Source organism: Megachile rotundata, chromosome 3 (assembly GCF_050947335.1).
Source record: "Megachile rotundata isolate GNS110a chromosome 3, iyMegRotu1, whole genome shotgun sequence".
In the NCBI taxonomy this organism is placed as follows: Eukaryota; Metazoa; Arthropoda; class Insecta; order Hymenoptera; family Megachilidae; genus Megachile; species Megachile rotundata.
This window is the reverse complement of record NC_134985.1, coordinates 8,015,104-8,028,122: the sequence shown is the minus strand read 5'-3', so window position 1 is coordinate 8,028,122 and position 13,019 is coordinate 8,015,104. Positions and strand designations below refer to the sequence as shown.

Below are 13,019 nucleotides of genomic sequence, written 5' to 3'. Positions count from 1 at the left end.
TAACCTAACTGCAAATGTACCAGTTACTATTCTACAACATTTAACTTCATATTAATCTTCATCCATCAACAATCCTTCAACAATCAACGACTTCATCCTGATACTCTTGTCCAAATGTACACATTTGGATCCATAGGTGATTTCTTTTGTCAAACCTAACCTAACCTAACTGCAAATGTGCCAGTTACTATTCTGCAACTTTTAACTTCACATTAATCTTCATCCATCAGCAATCCTTCAACAATCAACTTCCTGATACATAATTAAAAAAATCTCATAATTCATAATAATTACAGATACCGCAAGACCCAACAAGAAGAAGTGACAGTGATGCAAGCACCCCAGTTCACTCGACCCCTGCACAACATCGAAACAGTCGAACTAACCAACGTTCATCTTGAATGTCGTCTGCAGCCAGTAGGCGACGCAACCATGAAGGTCGAGTGGTTTGTAAACGGCCGACCAGTGAAAACCGGCCACCGATTCCGACCCTCCTACGAATTCGACTACGTAGCTCTCGACATCCTCGGTGTCTATCCCGAAGACTCCGGCGTGTATACCTGTCAAGCCAGAAATCAATTAGGTGAAGCAATCACCTCGTGCTCCGTTAGAGTACACGCCAAGAAGGACTTGTTGCTAGAGTCCCAGCATCCTGAAGGATTGGAGAGGATCCAGTATCTGGAGGATGCCTCGAGGTACAAGAGACACGAGCTTGTCGATGAGGTGGTCAAGGTTAAACCACGATTTATCACTGCTCCGAAGAACCAGGAAAATCTTCGCGAAGGACAACACGCTCACTTTGAGTGCAAGTTGGAACCCGTGACGGACTCGAACTTGAAGGTCGAGTGGTACAAAAATGGTCGTCCGGTTACTGTAGGTGGGTAGAATATTTTTACTGTAAATAAAAGGCTAGTTAGAATAGCTGTATATTGACCTAACTTAACAGTTGACAATAGAGGTTAATAAAAGTATAATAGTTGACCCTTGACATAATCAGTAATAAATATACGTCAATTAACTAAAATTTTTGAACCCAGGACACCGATTCCGTCCAATACACGATTTCGGCTACGTCGCCCTGGACGTGATCGACCTAATCGCCGAAGACTCCGGCACCTACACCTGCCGCGCTGTGAACCTCGTCGGCAGCGACGAAGTGTCATGCAACCTAACTTGTCGATCCACCGCCCAAATTTTAACGGACACCCAGAACGAATCGGGTCTCGAACAGATCCACTATTTAGAGGACAGGAGCAAGTATCAACGACGGGAAGTTGTTGAAGAGACGACCACTCAAGCACCAATTTTCACCACGTCCTTGAATAACGTGGAGATCAAAGAGGGTCAGAGAGCTCATTTCGAGTGCAGGCTGATCCCTGTGTCCGACGCAACGATGAAAGTGGAATGGTTCCATAATAACAAGCCGGTTAAGGCTGGGTCTAGGTTCGTTGAGACGAACAGCTTTGGCTTCGTCGCTCTGGACATTATGTACGCTTATCCTGAGGACTCTGGAACGTATACTTGCAGAGCGAAGAATATTATTGGGGAAGCTATTACTTCGGCCACTGCTGTTGTTCACTGTAAGTTTTTTGTGAGGTGGTTAATTTTATACATAACAATAATTTTATTGAATTAAAAAATGAAGATGATGGTTGTGTTAATTTGAGCGAACAAACTAAACTGTGGATAAAATGATACTCCACGTAATATATTGCTAATTGTACATATTATAAAGTACAAATAATTTGTTTATAACCAAATGAAGCAACATATTAATACTACTACATTCAATATATATAATTGAATATATTGAATACATTAATTCATTAAATACATCTAATACATTTTTTCATTCATATACTCTTCATATATTAATTTAATGAACACATATGTTAATACAGTAAAAATATTTCTGCACCAGAATAATAAACTTGAAATTTATTTATATTTTTCTTTTTTTAAACAGCGAAAAAGTCGATCTACACAGAGACCCAGAACGAAGAGACCCTACAACGACTTCACTACCTGGAGGATACTTCTCGATATCAACGTAAGACAACAACCGAAGAGACTGTCACTCAAGCACCAGTTTTCACGATGCCTATTAAAGACCTGAAAGTTGCTGAAAACCAAGCAGCTCATTTCGAGGCTCGTGTGATTCCCGTTGGCGATTCGAAACTGAAAGTTGAATGGCTACGGAATGGAGTTCCGATTGCAGCTTGTGAGTTGCATTTCGAGTTTAAAATATATTATGATTTTTAATTTTGTATATGTAGTTATAAATTTAAAGTTCATTTTTTATATGTAGTTATATATTTAAAGTTAATTTTTTATATGTAGTTACAAATTTAAAGTTAATTTTTTTATATGTGGTTATAAATTTAAAGTTAATTTTTTTATATGTAGTTATATATTTAAAGTTAATTTTTTATATGTAGTTACAAATTTAAAGTTAATTTTGTTATATGTAGTTATAAAAAATCATATTAACTAAATTATTATAACCACATATAAAAAATCACAATTTTGGTATTTTCTAAAAATACCAAATTTTGAAAATAACAATTTTGACATAAGTTCTCATAAAAAATAATAAATCTTCCAACAGCGAATCGCGTGACAACAATGCACGATTTCGGATACGTCGCTCTGAACATGAAATACGTGAACCCTGAAGATTCCGGTACCTACACCTGCCGTGCAGTGAACGACCTCGGAGAAGCGGTAACATCAGCCACGCTTTTCGTTCAGTGTAAGTATAAACCCCCCAAAAAGAACACCGGAGAATTATCTGGGAAGCTTCGATTTTCAGCAACGCTTCTTGTAAGCCACAGACAAGCTTTTTGAACGCGTAAAGCAGATGCTTACTCGTAGATTTTGTATTCTGTGTGCACAGATAGTCTCCCGTTTTTTATTCCATCATTTTTGGTGAAGTGTTCGTAGAAATTTTTTTTTGTACGCTTTCACCTGAACAGTCTTTTTTCTATTTTTTTACGATTTGCGATTTTAGTATTTTTTTGGCCGCAATACAGGAAGACAGAATTTTTCATTTACACGGTGCATAACAGAAACTTTTTTTATACTTTTCATTATACATCTGCAACCGGCGATGAGCATTTATTTTTATAATGAACTGTGTTTTATATGATCTATGTTTTACTTTTGATACAATGAAGGTTTTACATATTTCTTATAATTATTGATAATTACTGATAATTATTTTTATTCAGGATTTTGGGATTTTTACGTTTTGTTAGGTTTATGTTAGTGATGGAAGGAAATTGACAAAGTTAGTATTTTTAATTTTTTTCTTGCTCAAAAGTTCAATTTTATATTTTTAACTATTATCAAGTTCTGTAATTTTGAAGATTTGGTGAACCTTTTGTTCCAACAAAGAATCAGTTCATTTGTGTTAAGGATACTCTTACAATATTGCCATAGCTACTTTTATTAAGCTTCAAGCTTTAAATTGATGTAACACAAGTGCCATTTTATTATACTTTTCTGTCATGAAAACACGTCGGACTATATATGTTTCAAAATCGATTACAGTTTGGTAAAATTAGCTGTCAGCCATTTAGTATTAAAAGTATCCATAAAGCATCCATACAGTTTTCTTCAGCAGATTTCAAGCTTTAAATTGATGTAACACAAGTGCCATTTTATTATACTTTTCTGTCATGAAAACACGTCGGACTATATATGTTTCAAAATCGATTACAGTTTGGTAAAATTAGCTGTCAGCCATTTTGTATTAAAAGTACCCATGAAGCATCCATACAGTTTTCTTCAGCAGATTTCAAGCTTTAAATTGATGTAACACAAGTGCCATTTTATTATACTTTTCTGTCATGAAAACACGTCGGACTATATATGTTTCAAAATCGATTACAGTTTGGTAAAATTAGCTGTCAGCCATTTTGTATTAAAAGTACCCATGAAGCATCCATACAGTTTTCTTCAGCAGATTTCAAGCTTTAAATTGACATATCATAAGTGCTAGTTTGCAACACTTTTCTGTCATGAAATCTCATTAGACTCCATCTCAAAATTAATTATCATATACTACATCTAGCATCATGTATATTAGAAGTATTGATGAATCCTTCACATAATTTCTTTCATCACATCCAACATATAAATATTCTTAAATACTTTTCTCACGAAAATCATACCAAACTTCATATTTCAAAATCAACCTAATAAAACAACAATTCAAAAATTAACACTGCTTCAGTAATTACTGACAAAGCTCAAACTAAAATTCAGACAAGCTCATCGCCGTTCACGACACATACACTGACAAAAACTGTTCCCAAACACAGCCAAGGCGGCCCTGCAATTCGAGTCGCAACACGAGAGCGCTCTATCGAAGCTCCAAGCCCTGGAGGACACCAGCAGGTACCAGCGCCACGAGGAGGAGGAAATCGTAGTGAAGGAGAAACCATCATTCACGGTCCAACTGAACGGACCCACCAGCCTCGTGGAAGGTCAAAGCGCACACTATGAGTGCCGCATCGAACCTTACCCAGACCCGAACATGAAGGTGGAATGGTTCCATAACGGCAAACCATTGTCCACCGGTCACAGGTACAGAACCACCTGCGACTTTGGATTCGCTTCGTTGGATGTCCTCACGGTATACGCTGAGGACTCGGGCACGTACACTTGCCAGGCTACCAATAAACTGGGGTCGGCGCAGAGTTCGATCAAACTTGATGTCAAATGTAAGTAGATTACTGTCGGGTAGAGTTTACCTGGATGCAGGTTTGGATGGTGTTAAGAATGGTTATATGGAAGTGTAGTATAGTTTAGGTCAGTTGGGGATCAAGTGTGAAGTGTAGAGAGATGTACTTGCCTACAGGTCATGTAGATGTCATATATGTACTTGTGATATACAGGTTATGTAGATCACATACAGATGTAGATGTAAATGTCACATTACATCTACTTGTGATATACAAGTCATGTAGGTCACATACAGATGTAGATGTAGATGTCACATTATGTCTACTTGTGACATGGTACTGGCAAGTACTTGTTTGGTTACAGTACTTGACTTGTCGATTTTGATAAAACTTTTTGGGTTGGTTATAGAAGAAATATTAAATAATATATACTTGATCTTTTCTCTTAATGTTTATTATTTGGAGAGATGTTTAATATTCTTTCAATTAGAGAAATATAAATGTGATGAATATGACTTATGTACAATAATTGTGCTAATAGTGTAGGTGGTAAAGGGAGAAGTTTATGAACCGATGCACCGCAGGTTCAAATCCACACATGACTAATTTTTTTTTTTGGTTTACATATTTTTTTTTCTTCTTTGCTTTTTGTACATCTATATATGAATATATTTATGTTTCTTATTTTTTAACATCACTATTTTTTGGTTTATTATCCTCATTTTTTTATAATTGTGTAACTATGTTATATTACAGTCTGTTCATCTTTCTTGCATTTTTTTAATAGTCAACGCAAATTTTGTTGTACAAAATGTAAAATAACAAGAATTAAATTGAACATTTTATACTTCTCTATTTATAATCAATTATTAGCTTCGTTCTATAAAACCAAACACAAGTTTTATCAAATTGCATTCTCTTCCAAACTGACAAAATAAATCTTTATTAAATAGTTATACTTCCATGACCATTCAAAAATCACTCACGGGGACATCAGGTGGACAAAAGCATTTTATTTCATCCAACTCCCAAATAATGGCTTTCCGCTTAGAAACTTAGTTTCGCTTCTGTACTCCCGTCTGTTTCACGTTGTTCCTCCACTGTCATGTTATTTGTATCGTGTAAATAATCTTCATACAGTCCACCGTGAATATGTAATTCGTTTATTAAAATAAAATGTAATTCGTTTGTTAAAATAAAAACACATTACAGCGCGCGCTTCGATAATTCGTGAAACGCAACACGAAAGTGCCCTAAAGAAGATACAGTACCTTGAAGACGACTCGCGATACAAACGCGTGGACCAGGAAGATCTGATCATCGCTGAGAAACCGAAATTCGGTCGTCCATTGAAGAACATAGAACACTTGCCTGAAGGCAAGAGCGCTCATCTTGAGGCTACATTGACACCTGTGAACGATCCCACTATGGTGGTCGAATGGTTCAGGGATGGTAGACCTATTCCTCAGGGACACAAGTTTAAGACTACCTATGACTTTGGATATGTTGCTCTGGATATTTTGTATGCTTATCCTGAAGACTCGGGAACTTATATGTGCAAGGCGAGGAACGCTGTTGGGGAAGCTGTTACTACTTGTGTCATCAGTGTTGACTGTAAGTTACTTCAATAACTTGTACACTAATATATTATAATAATAGATATAACTGTCAAGAATTTATAATTTTGTGACACGTGCAAAATTTAAAAATTATTTAGTACTTAGTGATAGACTTTTGAACTTAACGTCCTATGAATGCAATAATATAATTAAATATTCTAAATATACAGGGTGTCTCACGACTAGTGGTCCCTGTATCCCTGTATACCACCCTGTATATCTGAGAGCTATTTATTTTTGCATTCTATTAAATTTATCAAATTCATAATAAAACGTTAAACGAGACTTTTGAACTTTTAGCGTCATATTAATGCAATAATGTAATTAAAAATTCTGAATATACAGAGTGTCTCACAACTAATGGTCGCTGTATACCACCCTGTATATCTGGCAGCTATTTATTTTTGCATTCTATTAAATTTACCAAATTTATCAACAAAATATTAAACGAGATTTGAAATGTCTTCCCATAAAATTCATAAAACCAATCAAATCGAGTTACACGAAATCAAACAACTGACAAGCTTAAATCTCGAACGAAGTTCATTTCGGAACCTCCAAATTTATAAGTTGATAAATGTCTTCATACAAAGAAAGCATTAAATCTTGTTCGTTCCTAAACAGCGAAACAAGGATTATTCCTGGACACCTTGGACGCTCAGCGCTTGCAGAAGATTCGCGAGCTAGAAACCGTGGAGATAAAACAAGAGGTTGAAAAAGAGGTTGTACATCAGAAGCCCGTTTTCTTGACTCCGTTAAACAACCTGGATCACTTAAAAGAAGGTGAACATGCTCATTTGGAGTGTCGTGTCGAACCCATCAACGATCCAAACTTGAAAATAGAATGGTAAGTTTGACACTTGTTGGAAATGTCTGTAATGATTGATGTTGATTGTTAATGATGTATTTGGTGTTTGATTAGGTTCGTCAATGGAGTCGCTGTAAAAACGGGACATCGTTTCCGCAAGACTCACGATTTTGGATATGTGGCTCTTGATATTTTGTATACGTACCCTGAAGACTCTGGCACTTACATGTGCAAGGCTACTAACTTAGCTGGCGAGGCTGTTAACACTTGTACCATCAAAGTTGGCTGTAAGTAACTTTATTTGTTAATATATTAGTTAAGATAGCTTATTTGTTAATATATTGGATTACGTACCGATAGATTTTCATTTGTTTTTGATATATATTTTAACTTCTATTTAGAAGATTCTAATTTTAATTTGGAAGGTTTAATGTTTAGGAATTTGTGGATATCGTATTTAGAAATTTTGTAAATTAAAAATTTGGTCATTTTGAATTATCTTATATGAAAGCTATGATATTTAAATTTGTTCCAAATTTAACATAACGTAACCTAACCTATCTTAGCTTAACCTAACATAACCTAATTCGTATTATTACTAGCAAAATACAAACGTTACCCTGCACCTCACTTCCGATCCCTGAATTTTCCTGAGAAGACCAAAAACTGCAATTGCGAACGAAGAATACCAGCGCCATCTTTCCCACAAGAAAACCCAATCTCGAAACCCAGATTCGGTTCCTTCTCCTTAACAACCTGCAGATGCAATAAACAAATCATGGCTTCCAAACCACACAAAAATAATTACAATGAAAATCGGTATCGCACACAATATCCTAAACCCGAATTCTACCTCGAACCAAGAAGAAAATCTGAATCGAATTTCAATAACAAACGTTTAACTCAAAAGAGAGAATTAAAACATGTCTATGAACCTCCACAATTTCGACGCGTCACGTTTGAAGGTCTAAAAGAAAATCCTTACAAAACGGAACGAAAATGTTATAAAAATAATAGAGGTTCTTCATGTTTGCGATGAAGAAGAATGAGATAGTAATTTATATTTAGACTGTGTAGAATTAATTTTGTTAAGAGGAGTATTTGTGATGTGAAATTTTGCTTTGCAGCTCGTCGCAGTATTTTGTTAGATACGCAACATCCTGATGGCCTTGAAAAGATTCGTGAACTGGAGGCTCAAGGACACCCAGCTCGATTGGAAGTTGAAGAACCTCCTGTGACTCCACCGAGATTCGTCACTGAGCTCAGGGTAATTTCTGAAAACTGCTTTTAGAACACCAGTTTTGAAAATTATTATTCCTTAAGGATCCATCAAGATTTATATCAGAGTTTCAAATATTCAAGAACATTACTTCGAATGCTGTCCAACCACACCTCACTCAATCCACTTCTTCAAACTTCTTTAAACTTGACAATAAAATTAACAAGTATTTTGTGTTCACTTACATTTGTATAGTAGTCTTGCAATTTTAGTATAGGTATACTTCAAATAGCAATAAAGTAGACCTTGTAAATTAATCAACGTAGTCAAATATGTTGCAACTTACTAGTTTATATAAATGCACACCATCATATGTAAATAAGGCTCCTCAAACATTATTCAAGATAACTATAATTTCAAACAACAATCACCCTCTTTAAAACACTTTCCTACTTATGCTTTTACATCTTCAAACTTCTTCCAACCAATCATTACCGTCCTTCAAACTTCTTCCAACTAATCATCTCACTTCTTCCAATTACTCCTTCCACACCTTCTAACTTCTGCCACTAAATACCACCACTGCTTCAAACTTCTTCCAACTTCCTCTCACATACCCCCATAAAATATTCAAATACATCAATCCACACACATACAGTACAGGCCATCACCATCACATCCATCTCACAAAGTTTCACAACGTTTCAAATAATATTTTTCAGGGTACCACCGAGGTGTACGAAGGACAAACAGCCCACTTCGAGTGCCAAGTCGAGCCTCTTCACGACGCAAACCTAAGAATCGAGTTCTTCCACAACGGTAAACCGTTACCATCAGCTTCAAGGTTCCACGTGACATTCGATTTCGGATACGTGGCTCTGGACATCGGCCACGCAGTTCCTGAAGACGCCGGAGAATATTCCGTCCGTGCCATCAACGCTCTCGGTCAATGTGTCTCTTCCATCGAACTCAAGGTTATACCGAGAGACAACATCATTCTCGACTCTCAGCGCCCAGAAGGATTGGATAAAATCCGAGAACTAGAGGCGCAACAACCTTGGAAGAGACCTGACATACCCGAACCGCAGACGAGACAGAGACCCGTCTTCACTCAACCTTTGCAGAACATCGATGCTATTCCTGAAGGACAAACTGCGCACTTTGAGTGCAGGTTGATTCCGGTGGGAGATCCCACTTTGAAGGTTGAGTGGTTCAGAAATGAAATCCCGCTTGAGACAAGTGAGTAGAATTTGTTTGAGATGATGTTGCAATATGAACAATTCATATTATATTCTTTCTTGCTATGTTTAGGTTCAAGAATCACCAAAGTCCATGACTTCGGTTATGTGTCCCTGGACATCACCCATGTGCGTGAAGAAGACGAGGGTGTTTACATGTGTCGTGCGTCTAACCCACTCGGTGAAGCTGTCACCACCGCTTCCATGAAGATCAGAAGTAATTATAGCTAAATTAAACTAAATTACTCCCAAAGAATAGCTCTTTAAAATCCTGAAATCTTTCCTAGGTAAAGCAAGTATCCAGTTAGACACCCAGCACCCTGAAGCGCAACGCAAGATCGCCCAACTAGAAGCCGACAAACCGAGCCGACCCGAAGAGCCAGAGAAGGTATTCGACAAGCCCATTTTCACGCAGCTGTTGACTGGGCCCACGGAACTCTGGGAAGGTCAGATGGCAAGATACGAGTGCAGAGTTGTACCTGTCGGAGATGCAAGCTTGAGATTCGAATGGTACATCAACGGAGTCGAACTGAAGATGGGTAAGAAGTCCTTGAACCTATTAAGTTAACATCACCTATTAACATAACTATAACAACAATTTTTATTTATCCAGGATCTCGTTTCCACGTGAGTCACGATTTCGGCTACGTGACCCTGGACATCCTCAAAGTGATAACCGAAGATTCCGGTGTATACACTTGCAAAGCAATCAACAAAGCCGGCGAAGCCGTTTCCTCGATTTCCCTCAAGGTTAAAGCCCGCTCAGCCATCGATGCTGAAAGTATCCAACCCGATGCCTGGCAGAAGATCCAGCTCAAGGAAGCCGAGATGAACAAGGTGCCCGAGATGTTTGTTGACACAACGCCCCAGCAAGCTCCAGTGTTCACTAAGCACCTTGAAAGTTTCGACAAGCTCGTGGAAGGTCAGCATGTGTACCTGGAAGCTCAGGTGGAACCCAGAGCTGACCCGAACCTTCGCGTAGAGTGGTTCAAGAACGGAGTGTCCCTCCAAACTGGAACCAGACTCCGCAGTACCTTTGATTTTGGTCTGGTGACGTTGTCCATCAACGGTCTTAGGGCAGATGATTCTGCCATTTATACTTGCAAGGCTACCAACCTGCTCGGAGAAGCTGTGTCCACATGCAGCTTGAAGATCGTCGACCGTCACTGGCTGTTGGGCGACACCCTTCATCCAGACGCTATCCCGAAGATTGACGCCCTGGAACAACCTCGCGTCACAACGACGGAACAACCAGAGCCTACTTATGAAGAACCCGTGTTCATCACTCATCTGAACAACGTTGAGTGCGTGGAAGGTGACAATGTGCACTTCGAGTGCAACGTGGAGCCCTCGAAAGACCCTACGATGAAGATCGAATGGTTCATCAACGGAAAACCGTTACCTACCGGAGCTAGGTTTAAATCGACCTACGACTTCGGTTACGTCGCCCTGGACATCACCCACGCCTACGAAGAAGACTCTGGACTGGTGATCGTCAAGGCTACCAACTCCAAAGGATCCGCACAGACGTCAGGCACCCTGAAGTGCACTAGCAAACAGAGCATCTACCTGCAGACCCAACATCCGCAAGGAGAGGCCGGTTTGGAGAAGGTCAAAGAAGCTGAGGACGCTTATCTGTCCAAATACAGGAGACCAGACGAAGGACCAGAACATGAGTATCCAAAACCGATATGGACCGTGCCCCTGCAGCCCGAGTTCAAGCTGGGAGAGTCCGAGCCTCTTCATCTGGAAGGCCAAGTGGAGCCCAAGGACGATCCAAACCTGAAGATCGAATGGTACTTCAACGGCAAAGCTTTGGAGCATGGATCTCGCTTCAAGATGACTAGCGACTTTGGATTCGTCACCTTGGACTTGACTGACGTGTACGAACGCGACTCTGGAATTTATACCTGCAAGGCTTACAACAAGGCAGGTGAAGCATTTACTTCAACAACCATCTATTGCTCCACCAAAGAGAACATTATCGAGAGATCCCAGCATCCGAAGGGTAAGGAAGGTCTGGAGGCTATCCAGGATCTTGAAGAGTCACTGAAGAGACAAGAAGGTGCTCCTCCAGAGAGCGAGGAAGGTCATCCACCTGTATTCACCTCTCAATTCGAAAATCTAACCAACTTGTCCGAGGGAGAGATCGCCCACTTCGAGGCCTCTCTGACCCCCACCGGCGATCAGACGATGGTTGTCGAATGGTTCTACAACGGCAAGCCTCTGGAGGCCAGTCATCGCACCAGAACGGTATACGCCTTCGGCATGGTCGTTCTTGAAGTACTCGGAACGAAGATCGAGGATTCGGGTACTTATTCCTGCAGGGCCACGAACAAATGGGGCCAGGCTGAGATCAGCGTGCAACTGGAATGTGTGGATAAGTCCAAAGGACAGAAGCCCAAATTCACCACTCACATTCAGTCTCTGGAAGGTCTCAAGGATGGCCAATCAGCGCACTTCGAGTGTACTCTGATTCCGGTCGGAGATCCTCACATGAAGGTGGAATGGTTCCACAATGGACAACCTCTGAGACACTCGTCTCGATTCAAGATGGTCTCCGACTTCGGCTTCGTCGTGATGGACATCGCTGGAGTGATGGCCCACGACACTGGCGAGTACGTGTGCAAAGCCAGCAACAAGTACGGCGAGGATTACACGAAGGCCACCCTGAAATGCTTCGGAAAGAGCGGAGTCTATTTGGACTCCCTGCAACCGGACTCTCTGGCCAGGATCCGAGAGTTGGAGAGCTACGGCGGAGAACAACCCGCCACACCGACCACACCGGTCGCTGAACCGCCTAAATTCATCACCCAGATCGCTGACATCACCAGACTGGTCGAAGGACAGTCCGCCCACTTCGAGGCCAGACTCACACCTGTGAATGACCCAGACCTAAAGGTAGAATGGTACTACAATGGCAAGAAACTGCCTCATGGACACCGGTACAGAACCTTCCACGATTTTGGTATCGTCATCTTGGACATCTTGTACTGCTACGAAGAGAACTCTGGAGTGTACGAGTGCAGGGCGTTTAATAAATACGGAGAGGATACTACCAAGGCAACCTTGAAGTGCTTCTCCAAAGCGAGTCTCATTTTGGAGAGTCAGCTTCCGAAGGGAATGGAAGGTGGTCTGGAGAAGATCCAGACTTTGGAGGATTCAATGATACGTACCAAAGATGAAAAGGTTGTCGAAGAACGTGGCAAGGCACCCGTGTTCACGGTGCCCTTGAGCAACATCGATGGACTTCGAGAGGGCGAGAGTGCGCACTTTGAAGCTAGACTTACACCCACGGACGATCCAAAACTAAAGGTATGATTACTTTGTGAATACTTTATCCTGGATCCTCATAATCCATCAGAGTTACACTCTTAAATCCTTATCCTTGGCCTGTTAAATGTGTTGAATCACTAGATCCTAAAGAATGCCACAATAATACAAATA

At 39.9% G+C, this 13,019-nt stretch overlaps 1 protein-coding gene across 16 annotated transcripts in view; it reads left to right on the top strand.

The window, feature by feature from the left end:
• The window catches only part of sls (sallimus), a 171,363-nt gene that overhangs the window by 48,861 nt on the left and 109,483 nt on the right, over positions 1-13,019 (top strand). For all 16 annotated transcript variants that reach the window (XM_076529445.1, XM_076529444.1, XM_076529439.1 and 13 more), the window contains exons 17-29: positions 297-877; positions 1,038-1,580; positions 1,967-2,221; positions 2,609-2,752; positions 4,326-4,727; positions 5,901-6,302; positions 6,932-7,154; positions 7,230-7,402; positions 8,243-8,382; positions 9,057-9,573; positions 9,646-9,789; positions 9,860-10,111; positions 10,186-12,887. In XM_076529445.1, coding sequence (XP_076385560.1) covers positions 297-877; positions 1,038-1,580; positions 1,967-2,221; positions 2,609-2,752; positions 4,326-4,727; positions 5,901-6,302; positions 6,932-7,154; positions 7,230-7,402; positions 8,243-8,382; positions 9,057-9,573; positions 9,646-9,789; positions 9,860-10,111; positions 10,186-12,887 — 6,478 coding nt within the window. The remainder of the gene's footprint in view (positions 1-296; positions 878-1,037; positions 1,581-1,966; positions 2,222-2,608; positions 2,753-4,325; positions 4,728-5,900; positions 6,303-6,931; positions 7,155-7,229; positions 7,403-8,242; positions 8,383-9,056; positions 9,574-9,645; positions 9,790-9,859; positions 10,112-10,185; positions 12,888-13,019) is intronic.